The sequence below is a fragment of the Juglans regia genome, chromosome 6 (genome assembly GCF_001411555.2).
Source record: "Juglans regia cultivar Chandler chromosome 6, Walnut 2.0, whole genome shotgun sequence".
Classification (NCBI taxonomy): Eukaryota; Viridiplantae; Streptophyta; class Magnoliopsida; order Fagales; family Juglandaceae; genus Juglans; species Juglans regia.
The window spans coordinates 15,388,075-15,400,232 of record NC_049906.1 but is presented as its reverse complement, the minus strand read 5'-3'; the positions used below and the strand labels follow the sequence as shown (position 1 = coordinate 15,400,232).

The 12,158-nt window shown below is 36.3% G+C and overlaps 1 protein-coding gene across 1 annotated transcript; it reads right to left on the bottom strand.

The window, feature by feature from the left end:
• Positions 1-257: 257 nt before the first annotated feature.
• On the bottom strand, positions 258-2,315 carry LOC108994547 (3-ketoacyl-CoA synthase 6). The gene has a single exon (XM_018969790.2). It carries the CDS (start codon positions 2,208-2,210, stop codon positions 720-722), a length of 1,491 nt encoding a protein of 496 aa, XP_018825335.1. The 5' UTR covers positions 2,211-2,315; the 3' UTR covers positions 258-719.
• Between the last annotated feature and the right edge of the window lie 9,843 nt (positions 2,316-12,158).

Genomic DNA, 12,158 nt, shown 5'->3' with positions numbered 1-12,158 from the left:
TAATGTTACATGTAATCGTAGAGTATGCAAACGTTGTGCAGTCGTTTTAAAAAAGAGTAGGGTCTACTATTAAAAAATTAATCATGTAGGTTCCTAGCTATTTATTCATTTTTCTAAGTGATTTTACAACACTTGCACATTCACGACTATAACTATAATTTCTACTATAATATTGGGTGTTAAAAAAAAACCAAAAAATAAAAAAGAACACAGATGATCAACAAACTCATGAATCATTTTCTTCCAGTTATACAGTCTGGAAACGGCAAATTAAGTGGAACTTTATTTTTCAATCAAAGTGGAAATCTTACACATGCTAAATTGTAGCATTTCCCATCATCAATTTATGCTTATTACAAGACCTAAAAACCCCCTTTTCTGTATCGAACCCCCGACATTGACAATATTCTAATTTTTTCGATGTATTTTCCTTACATGGAAGATCAAGACATCGAGTATCTATGCAAATAGACATTAATAAATACATATATATATATATATATATATATATATATATATATATATAGAAGAAAAAAAGGAAAAGAGAGCGGAGTAGATATAGTGACATGTTCTGATCAGAGAAACCAGTTGTAGTACTGATGGCATACATATATAAATGCAAAATCCAGAGCCCTGTTATGCAAAATGAGTACTTGAACCGAAGATCATGCGCAAATCATCATCACCATTATCCATCGCGATCTGTGTACGTAGCTAGCCTAGAGCTTCACAACCTCAGGAATATAAACTGGGTATCGATCAATGCAATCAGCCCAAGGACCATCGCTCGGACTTTTGATGGTTCTGTTGCATTTCCACACTGCACTGTTACACTTGAATCCGCTCCCAAACGCTATCTGCCAAACCCTATCTCCCCTTCTCATCCTCGCCTTTGATTCTATGTAGCTCAGCTCGTACCACAGCGACGACGACGACGTGTTCCCGAACCGGTGGAGTGTCATCCTCGAGGCCTCCACGTGCTCCGCCGAGAGCTGAAGGTTCTTCTGCAGTTCATCGATGACGGCACGGCCACCGGCGTGGATGCAGAAGTGCTCGAATGCCTGCTTGAAGTCGGGGATGTAGGGTTTCCATTTAGGATTGAAGATTTTTCGGCCAATGAGGGTGAGAAGGAAAAGGAGTTGCTCGGAAGCAGGAAGGACAAGAGGTCCAATGGTTGTGATGTTTGATTTCAAGGCCTCGCCGGCTATGGCCATGAGATCTTTCTGCAGTGAAATCCCTACGTTTCCTTCTTTGTCTTCTTCTTCAAAGACACATCGGAAGGCTTTGTCGTCTGCTCCCTTGTGGGTTCGAACGACGTGTACTAATCTGTACTTGGCACGCCGCCGTTCCGACGTCCGATTTGATAGAAGAATAGCAGCCCCGCCCATTCGGAAAAGACAGTTAGGAAGAAGCATAGCCCTCTCATTTCCTTGATAATAGTTGGGCGTAATGATCTCTGTGCTTACGATCACAGCATTTGAATTGGGATGAACCTGAAGAAGATCCCGAGCTAAATCGACGGAGATAAGCCCGGCACTGCACCCCATCCCAGAGAGGTTAAAGCTCTTAATATTGCTTCTCAGCTTATACTTGTTGATCACCATGGCCGATAACGAAGGTGTAGGGGAGAAAAGACTGCAATTCACGATGAGGATATCGATGTCTTTAGGCTTGAGCCCCGTCTTCTCGAGCAAGGAATCCATGGCCGAGAAAATAACGAGCTCAGCCTCACCTCTCGCGGCCTCCATGGTTGGGGTTGGCGGGATATAATGGATTGCGGGAGGCAAACAAGTTTCCTCGCCAAGGCCAGACCGCTCAAGGATTCTCATTTGGAACTCAACGCTCTTAGGTTTATCTTTGAGGATGAGCCTTGAATGTTCCATGAACGTAGCAAACGGCACCCGACACGTGTTCGGGGGCTTGAAACAGGCGTAATCCACGAGAAAGATTGTCCGTGGCTTTGACTTGAAGTAAACGGTGGCGACGAAGATGATGAGGAAAGAGCAGCAGAGGATTTGGACGAGATCAAAGTTGAGGGATCTCCAAAGGTTCAAGATTTCCAACGGCCCCATGCGTAGAACCTCTATCAATACAGCAGCCATGATGGGTATGAGCGTCAGTGTTAAAATGTGGTTAACAAGGTACTGATACCCAAGCTTGACATACTTGAGCTTCACAGAGCTGGAGAAGTTGGGTGAGCTTGGAGGCATGTTAGAATCTGTTTGTTTCAAGAGAAAGAAAGAGAGAGAGAGCTTGAGCGCCTATGGCTATGGATATGGATGGAGGTGGATTCGTGGGAAAATATGGTTAAGGAGTGTTGGGGAGTTGGGAGGATATAAAGGCAAAAGGGGGACCATGGCAATGAAGGAGGCAGATGAGGGGATTAATGAAGGACTTCACGTCACTCAACGCTCACTTAACTTGTTTTTAATATCATCATAACTACCACTTTCCACACGTAACCAATCCGTCTATATGCAGCTGGCTGGCCTGCTTAGTTTAAGCTGCTGCTGCCGTACTTGTTGTTGCTCCTCTTATTATAGATATTGCATGTATTTCTGCTTTTCTCCTCGTTTATTGGCCATTAATGGGCTTCTTGGTTACACTTTCCCCCACTGCCACCATATATGATTGAACGACCGATCGATAGAATATTTATAAATTACTGTGCCGGGAAAGACTGACATTAATCATGTAAAGATAATAATCATGTATACACAGTTAATATGGGTAGGCGCTGTAGAAGAATTTTGTGGACTACAAATGCATAGTATCTATGATAATGATCCTCCGTAGGGTACCTAACAATATTAATTTTTAATTTATATATAAAATTTTATTCTATTAATATTTTATTTAATTTTTAATTTTGATCTTATCTAATCATCTCATGTCGTCTCATTTGTATAAATAGATGTGGCTCCATCAATCCTTTACTTGCCGCAAACTAAGTTTTTTTCCGGAAAGGATTTCTCTCCGAAAAATTACGAAGATATATATATATATATATATATATATAATATATCTGCATGTACATACATATATATATATTATAATATCTATCTTCATAAATTATATACTGTTAATTCTATCATGTTATGAAATTAAATCCTACGAATTATCTTCTTAATTATGATCAATGTAATAATTTATTTAGATATATAAATAATTTATTGATTACTTGGACGGAAAGGAAGATCAGATTTATCCATTACATTGGAAGATATATAAATATTAATGGTTAGTGAAATTAGTTTTATGGAGAATATATATATATATAAATTAAATCCGCTTTGTTTTTGTTAAATTTAATTTCCAAGAAATTTCGTTTTATGCTCTAATTAATATATATGGTTAATGTTGCATGATCGATCCCTGTCAAGACAGCACGCATACATATAAAGATAGATAGATACTAGTAGCAATGAAGCGTCCCAGGGACGTTTGCCCAGTGGAGAGAAAACATATGTGCTAATTATATATATATATATATATTTAGATGAAAATATAAATAACACAACTGTATTATAAGTAAGATTATATTTTCTCACAAATTTATAAATCACATAGTAAAAACAAAAACCATAATTTAATTTGAAAAAAAATGAAATATGAAGGAAATAAGAATAGTAAATTACGAAGAAAAGAAAGCAAAAAATATATGGAACAATGAAAGTAATATATATGCTAAATAAGTTTGATATAAGGTTACAAAATATAGTTTGATTTAAATTTTAAAGAGGAAATGAAGTTTAGAAAATGATATCAATATATTATCATCTAATCATGATCAGCATGTTTATTTTTTTTTCTTTTGCAGAATTAATTGATAAAATATTAAAATTTTTGTGGCAATGTTAGTTCATTTGGTCTAAGTTCGATTATCCATTATTTTCATAAGATTTCTTTGGCCATGCTTTCCAAAAATGGTAGATGGTAGTACTGTAAAAAAAATAAAAAACTTATTATAAAAGTTTATGTTTTGGTTTATAATTCTATTATTTGAATTGAAAAAATTAAAATGAATTGTTGAAAAACCCAACGTTGTTTCTATGATTTCACCTAATACTACTGCAGCTAGCTGTCCTGTAACATCATCAACTTCAACATACACTCGACAACTACTATTAAAAACCTGGTTAAAAAATTGGAACTATTACAACTACATGGTAAGTTTTGATAAAAGATTGCATTTATTTTGATTTTCAATTATGATGTTTTGCAAGGCTTTTTCATTAACAAAAAAGGTATCTACAGTTTTAATACTTTTTACATTTTCCAAGAATAATAAATACTTATCATAACAACAAATCTAAAACACGGAGAATATTCCTCCCTTATAAACAAAAAGAAACAAATAAAAAAACTCTGAATAAAATAATTATGATTTGTTTTAATCTTATTTTATAAAATATTTTTTTAATTTATATGTTTTATATTTACAAAAAAAGAAGAATATTTTGTAAATTTACCATCACAACAAATATGCTATTTTCTTAAGAATAATGTAGTAACATTTTAAAACTATAAAACCTTTAACATTTTATGAAAATAAATTTTGCCTAAACAATCAGATAAAATTAAAAATAACAAGAATCATTTGGACTAATAAATTTTGCAATTTAAGCAAACATATTTTAATTTACTAAATTCACTCTTGAACAGAGGTAATTTTCAAATCCAAGCACGTTTGGAAAAATATCTATTTTGTACAATAATTTTGTACATCAAAAGTCACTACAACAGAATATGTCTTTTGTGATAGAGGAAACTGTCACCAAAAAAGGACAAACCGTCACTAAACATATTTGGTGACGATTTCAAACTGTCACCACGATCGTCACCTAAAGTGCGTCACAAAAAACATTTGGTGACGGTTTACTGTTTAACCGTCACAAAAAAATATTTTTAGTGACGGTTGGAAGTGTTACGTTCGGTACAACGTTCGAACGTTCATATTTTTGTGACGGTTATGAACTGTCACAGAAAATCACGTTTGGACGTAAAATAAAACGTGCAGACGTTATACCCAACCGATTGGCGTTCGAATGAGAGAATTTGACGTTCGTTGAATATCATTCGAACGTATCATATTTTCATTCGGACGTTAACCCGACCGATTGGCGTTCGATTGAGAGAATTTTACGTTCGTTGATTATTGTTCGAACGTATTATATTTACGTTTGAATGTTAATACGTCCAAATATTAATTACAATAAACGTTCGAATATTTGTTCGAACGTAAACGTAAATGTTCAAACGTAGCGCGTTTAATGTTCGGACATTATTTCGAATGTAAACGAAGGAGCGTTCGACTGCAAGTTCTTTGTTCAAACGTTAATCGCTTTACCGTTCGAATGGTTTGTTCGTTTTAGCGTGAAGACGTTCGAACGTATAGTTTGACGTTCGAGCGATCAAATTGTATTTACGTTCGAACGTTTGTTAGAGTGTGAACCAACGTTTGAACGATTTTTATTTACATTCGAACGTACAGATCAGAAATACTAATTTCATAAAATTTAAAAACATAATACCAATGTTATCATATTACATACCCAATTAACAAGTAACAATGTCTTATAAAAGCACAAAATTAGATATTAAAACTAGTCAAAAATATTGATAAAATTTATTTCTTCTTTTTCCCTCGCCCACGGGGATTCTGTTGCAACGACATAACACGCTTTATTTGCACCATCATCTCTCGTTGCACTTGCTCTTGCACTTCACTGTGTATTCTTTCCTCCTGATCTCTCTGTTGGTCCTGCAAACGCGTCTCTAAATGAGACTGTCGTTCTAAGAGAGACTCTAACTCTTGCTGTCTCGACCTCATATACTCATTCTCACGCCGTGCAACTTCTAAATCTGCCATAAGATTATTAATTTGTGAAGCCGATGAGGTTGAGGAGGATGAACATTTATGCTTGATAGATCGTCTCAAACCTCTTGCCATACTAGACTGCTGCCTGAGCACTTGCGTGAATATGTCTATGTCACTAGGAGAGGATTCCTCAGAAGCCGACTGCATCTCCATCATTTTTCTCTGCAATTTAAAAGGTAATGATCGTAAAGAATTTAGTAACGTATTAAAAGAAATAGAAATAAGAAATAAACTATTAAAATGTTATATAAATAATTTATTGAACAAAATTAACACTGTTTACATAATTATCTGCAGCGACAGGATCCATCCACTCACTATGCTCATTAGTGTGAGAAGCAGCACAGACATGAATGAGGGAAAATTTTTCAGGATCATCACGTTTCTAACAAAGCGACAATATTAGCAATTTTAAAAAGATAATGTTAGTACTTATCAGAAAGAATATCAGGAAAATAAATGAATTCTATAATTTTTTAATTACCATTTTTTCAGCAAGACGGTGGAATGACCTTGAACCGGCACGATGGTGGACAGTCAGAGCGGATCTATTATGTGCATTTGTAGAACACAAGTGCTACAAAATATATTTAAAATGTTAATTGTAATATGTATACATATAATATATAGAACGAATATGAATGTAAATAATTAAAAGATATAAATGTAAAATACCTGATAATCTGGAGATGCGAAAAGATCACAACACTTTCTCCAATCATCTAACTTCATCTGCTGAAAGGAGACTGCGCAGCCTCTTCCAACGTCTCAAACTTCTTGAAGTGGTCATGACATCGTCTTTTGTGACGTCGGAATAGTGTAGCCATCAACTCATTCACGGTTCTCAAATCCTCGCTACGGCCAAAGTCAAGGTCGAATTCATCCTAACAAAGGAATCAGGTCAAAAATATAATATATTAATCTAGGTGAAAAAAATGTACTGAAAAGTAAACTCACCAGCACACGACTTTGAATGTGCTCCTTAATCTCATTCGGAACATCTCGCCATGAGCGCACATAAAATGGAGCATAAGCTTGAACTACTGTGCCAATATAGGAGGAAAGCGATGTTGCACTATCATCCACTCCTCCAGTGGAATTATCAGGAATTGTGATCTTCAGTTTACCGTGCCTTCTATTTTTTTCAAGAGAAATTCCACGTGTATAGCCACGACCGCGACGTGCAGATGCATCAACTACATGATAATAGATATACTATAATTAAAATTATATAGTTATTGAGAAAAAAGTATTAACTATATATATAATTATCAACGATAATATTTCCTTACTGGTAGGTGTCGACTGGCTGTTGTTCTCTTCTGTGTTAGATTGATCTTCAGGAACGGATTCCTCGAGTGGAGAGTCCTCAATAGATTCAGGACTTGGACTTGGCGGAGGCACATTTCTTCGTGCTCGTTTTGGCGGCATTCTTGAAAATAATTAATTATATCAAAGAAAATTAATTAGAAGAAATTATGAAAATTGAAGATATTTTATAGTCACCTAGCTATATGAATAAAATATTTAGTACTTTTATTCTTCATTTTCAGATGAATTCTCCATGCTTGTTTCAGAATCTCCATCAATAACATCTTCATCATCATCATCATGCACCTCTTCTTCATCATCCTTATCCACCTCCTGCCCGGATTCTGATTCGTTTTCATCTTCTGACTCGTCTTCTTCTTCTTCCCCCTCACTTACTTGAATTGAATGATCATTTAATACAGACGGGTCGAGATGGACGGGTGGGACATTATCTCTACACAAGGGGAGCAACTCGAGTGCACCGAGGTCAACAAACAAGTTAATACCCTTTCCATCTTCCTGGTATGCCTCAACAATCGGAGTGTCATCTTCATCTCCACTATTCTCGTAATATGCACTCGTTCCTGCTTCATATATATTTCGAGGAATAAATTTTTGTACGACTCGCCAAGTTATCTCTCCACTATCTTCATCAACACTTTTCATTGGATCAATCAAGTAATAGACTTGGGTAGCTAGACAAGCCAATACAAATGGATCATCTTCGTACCATTTAGATGCAATACTAACACTCGTAAAGTGATTATCTCTATGTATCGAAACCCGACCACCGCCTAGATCCCACCAATCACATTTAAAGACATATGTTACAGACCCACCCAGATATTTCGATCCGATAATATCACATATGACACCATAATAGTCAATATCATCTGTTCCATGACTCCCTTCGACCAACACACCACAATTTTGAGTCTTTCTATTACGTTCACGGTCCAAAGTATGGACTCTATAACCTCAAACCGTGCATGCAGTATATCGAAGTGCTCTATTTGAGGGACCACGGGCCAATGCATACAATTCAGAAGAAATTGATCCGGGATCACGAGCACGTTGTTCCAAAATCTAACAATTGAAATAGTATATATTTATTATTTCATTATCCAGAGTTAAAAATTTCACAATATAACATATATATAATTTTAGTTCATACACGTTCTTCAAACCATTCAGGAAATTCTTCCTCGTGTTTTGCCTCTATATTTTCTACGCCTTCCGTCCTAAGTTTGTCCATGTGGTCACTGTTATAACATGTTGCAAAAGAAGTATATTTTCAGCACAACAATTATAATTAATTTTAAGAAAACTATAATTATTCAAAGCAATGAAATGACATACCTAAGATAATCATCAATCTCTCGGCAATTATTTAGCACATACCACCGAACTTTACTCAACTCTCCATCAATTAAATCGTAACCTGTTTGTGCACCCAATGGTCGTATATTTTGGAAAAACACTAATAGTTCACGAGGAGGCGGAGTAGCAAGATCAACATTTCGCTCTTGACGATTAAATCGTGTCTTAACACCACGAATATATAGAGAGCAAAATGTTAACCATTCATCGTGTATATAGGCCTTTGCTATTGAACCCTCAGCTTTGGCTTTATTCCCAACAGTGCGCTTCAATCGACCCAAATATCTTTCAACTGGATACATCCAACAGAACTGCACCGGTCTACCCAGAAGTACCTCTCGCGGTAAATGTATTGCTAAATGGACCATGACATCAAAAAATGATGGTGGAAAGATCTGCTCGAATTTACATAGTATAGTAGCAATGTCTTCTTCCAATTTCGACAACACATCTCGATTTACTACCCGAGCGCACAAATCCTTGAAAAACATACAGAGTTCAGATATGGCGACACGTACATTAGATGTCAGCTTCCCACGAATTCCCACAGGTAATAACTTCTGTAAAAATACGTGACAATCATGACTTTTCAATCCATTGATTTTCCAATCATCAGGACTCACACATCTACCAATATTTGAAGCATAACCATCTGGCAACTTCACACCTTGCAACCATTTGCAGAAATCCATCATCTCCTCCCTCGTCATCGTAAAACATGCATGCGGCATGACCACCCTATTGCCTTCCACCCGCAAATGCAGATTATGTTTAATTCCCATTCTCTCAAGATCTTTCCTCGTCTTGATCGTGTCTTTCGTCTTTTTGTTAATACTCATCAATGTACCCATTATATTATCACAAATATTCTTTTCTATGTGCATTACATCCAAACTATGTCGCAACTTGCATGATGACCAATACTGCAAGTCAAAAAAAATACTATGCTTTATCCAATTCAATTCTGACGCGCCTCGTTTTCTCTTGTTCTTTCCCCGACCTTTGCCAAAATTGTTCGCTCTAACATGTTGCAGTTGTTCCACTATCTCTTCTCCAGACAACTCTTTTGGTGCAATCCAATCCTCTACTCTCCCATCAAACTTGGCACATTCTCTTCTCCATGCATGATTTGCTAGTAAATAACGTCGATGACCCATGAAACACAACTTCTGAGAATATTTTAGCCACTCACTAGCAGTTTCTTTATTACACGTCGGACACGTTAACTTCCCTTTCGTACTCCAGCCGGAAAGATTCCCATACGCTGGAAAATCATTTATGGTCCACATTATCGCAGCATGCATCTGAAAAGATGTCGACTTAGATGCATCATAACTTCTAACGCCTGTTTCCCATAACTCTTTCAGCTCTTCAATCAAGGGCTGCATGAATACGTCAATATCATTCCCAGGTGATCTAGGGCCAGGGATGAGTAAAGTTAACAAAAATTTTAGCACCTTCATGCACCTCCATGGTGGAAGATTGTACGGAATCAATACCACGGTCCAAGTGCTATAACTTGTACTCATATTCCCAAAAGGGTTGAATCCATCGGTTGTGAGTCCTAGGCGCACGTTTCGAGCTTCTATCCCAAACTCTGGATACTGATTATCAAAAGACTCCCACGCAAGTGAATCAGTTGGATGCCTCATATATGCGTCATTCTTAACTCTTTTCTCCTCGTGCCACCTCAAATTATGAGTTGTTTTCTTACACATATATAGTCTTTGCAACCTAGGTTTCAAGGGAAAATACCGCAACACCTTAACCGGCATGTTTTTCTTACCTTTCCACCTCGACTTTCCACATACAGGACATGTTTGTTTCTCCTCGTTCTCCTTCCAGAACAATACACAATTATTCTTGCATGCATGTATGGACTTATACTCAAATCCTAATCCCTTTTTCTTAACTGTTTCGCTTCATAAAAGTTATTGGGCAATGCAGACCCTTCGGGAAGCACCTCGGTAAATAAGTTCAATACCATATTAATTGCTTTCGTCGACATCCCACACAATGATTTAATATGAAGCAACCGCACAATAAACGACATTTTGGAATGTTTTGTACAACTTGGGTAAAGCTCGCGCTTTGCATCTTCCCACAGTGAAGGAAAATTTTCACAATCAGTCCCTAATCCACCACTTGAGGCATTGTCGTTAACCTCATCCATAAACATCTCAGCTCCAATGTCACCCAACATCTCCTCCATCGTATCATGCTCATAATCATCATCCATGTGCCGCAAATAATCCTGATGATCGACTAATACATCTGCTGACCCTTCATACGGCTCACCATGTAGTACCCATCGCGTATACCCCAGATCCATACCGTTCACAAATATATGACGCTCTACTTCATCCAATCCTATCGCACACAAATTTTTACACCCTCGACACTTAATGTAACCACGACTATCAACAGAGGCCCGTGCAAAATCAATGAAGGTTCTTACTCCACGTGCATAGGGTACGTAATCCTTTCCAAGTCTATCATCCAGACGCATCCAATTTTTGTCCATTTCTAAAAACATCTATATACTAATAACACGTACATTGAAAATTCACATACATTTCATGCTCCAATTCTCATTGCTTTTTTGATAAGGTAGTTGGTCCTATCCCATTCGAGATTATATTTACCATATTGCACAAATCTCGTCACTCTACAAATTTTCACGTTAGTAGAAATTTCGGCAGCACCTCCCCATAGTTCTCCAAGTATACATGTTCAAATATCGGGATTGTGACCCTACGAACAGTATACCCGAAGAACAGTAGAAGAAGACACCGAAACTTCATATTAAACGTGAAAAGTAGCGAGTAACAAAAATGTGCAATAGAGATAATATAATCACAAACTGTCCACACTGGACAATTCAAGAATCAGTGGACACCTAAATGTACATATATTCCCAAACGGATCTAAGAGTATTTATGTAATGTCACACGCATCTATCAAAAAATCATACAAACAATATCTCCAAGTTGTTTAAATTAACAATGTCACCTTCAAGTAGTGTTATATTGTTAAACTAAAGAGAGATGGAAGATTATGTGACCCTAAGTTTCGTGTCTTGTACACAACGAGGGAGAATGATCATGAATAAATGTTTAAATTTTAGTCTAATTACTTAACCGTTACAAACTGTCCGACCTTGACAACTCTCAAGGCCGAAGAGACTATGACAGTCAAGCAATTAAATTGAAATTCCAACATTTCTTCAAGATCATATTCCCTCGTTGTATACAAGATCATCATTCTTAAAGTATAATTTTAATTGTTATACTTAATTTCAAAGGTTATACTATAATTTTAATTATTATAATTCGTAAAGAGTTATTTTAATTGTTATACTTAATTTCAAATATTATTATCACATTTTAGTTATTACTATTCGTTACATGCAATTTTAATTATCATACTTAAGCTCAAAGGTTCATCTAATTGTTTAACTGTCATAGACTCTCCAGTCCTAACAACTCTCAATTAGTGTATATCAAGACAGGAGGAGAGTAGTCAAGGCAGGAGAGACTATGACAGTCAAGCAATTAGACTAAAATTTAGAGATTATAATTGTTAT

What these genes read in the sequence shown, in the direction of transcription:
- LOC108994547 (XM_018969790.2), bottom strand. Translation starts at nt 2,210, where the DNA reads ATGCCTCCAAGCTCACCCAACTTCTCCAGCTCTGTGAAGCTCAAGTAT.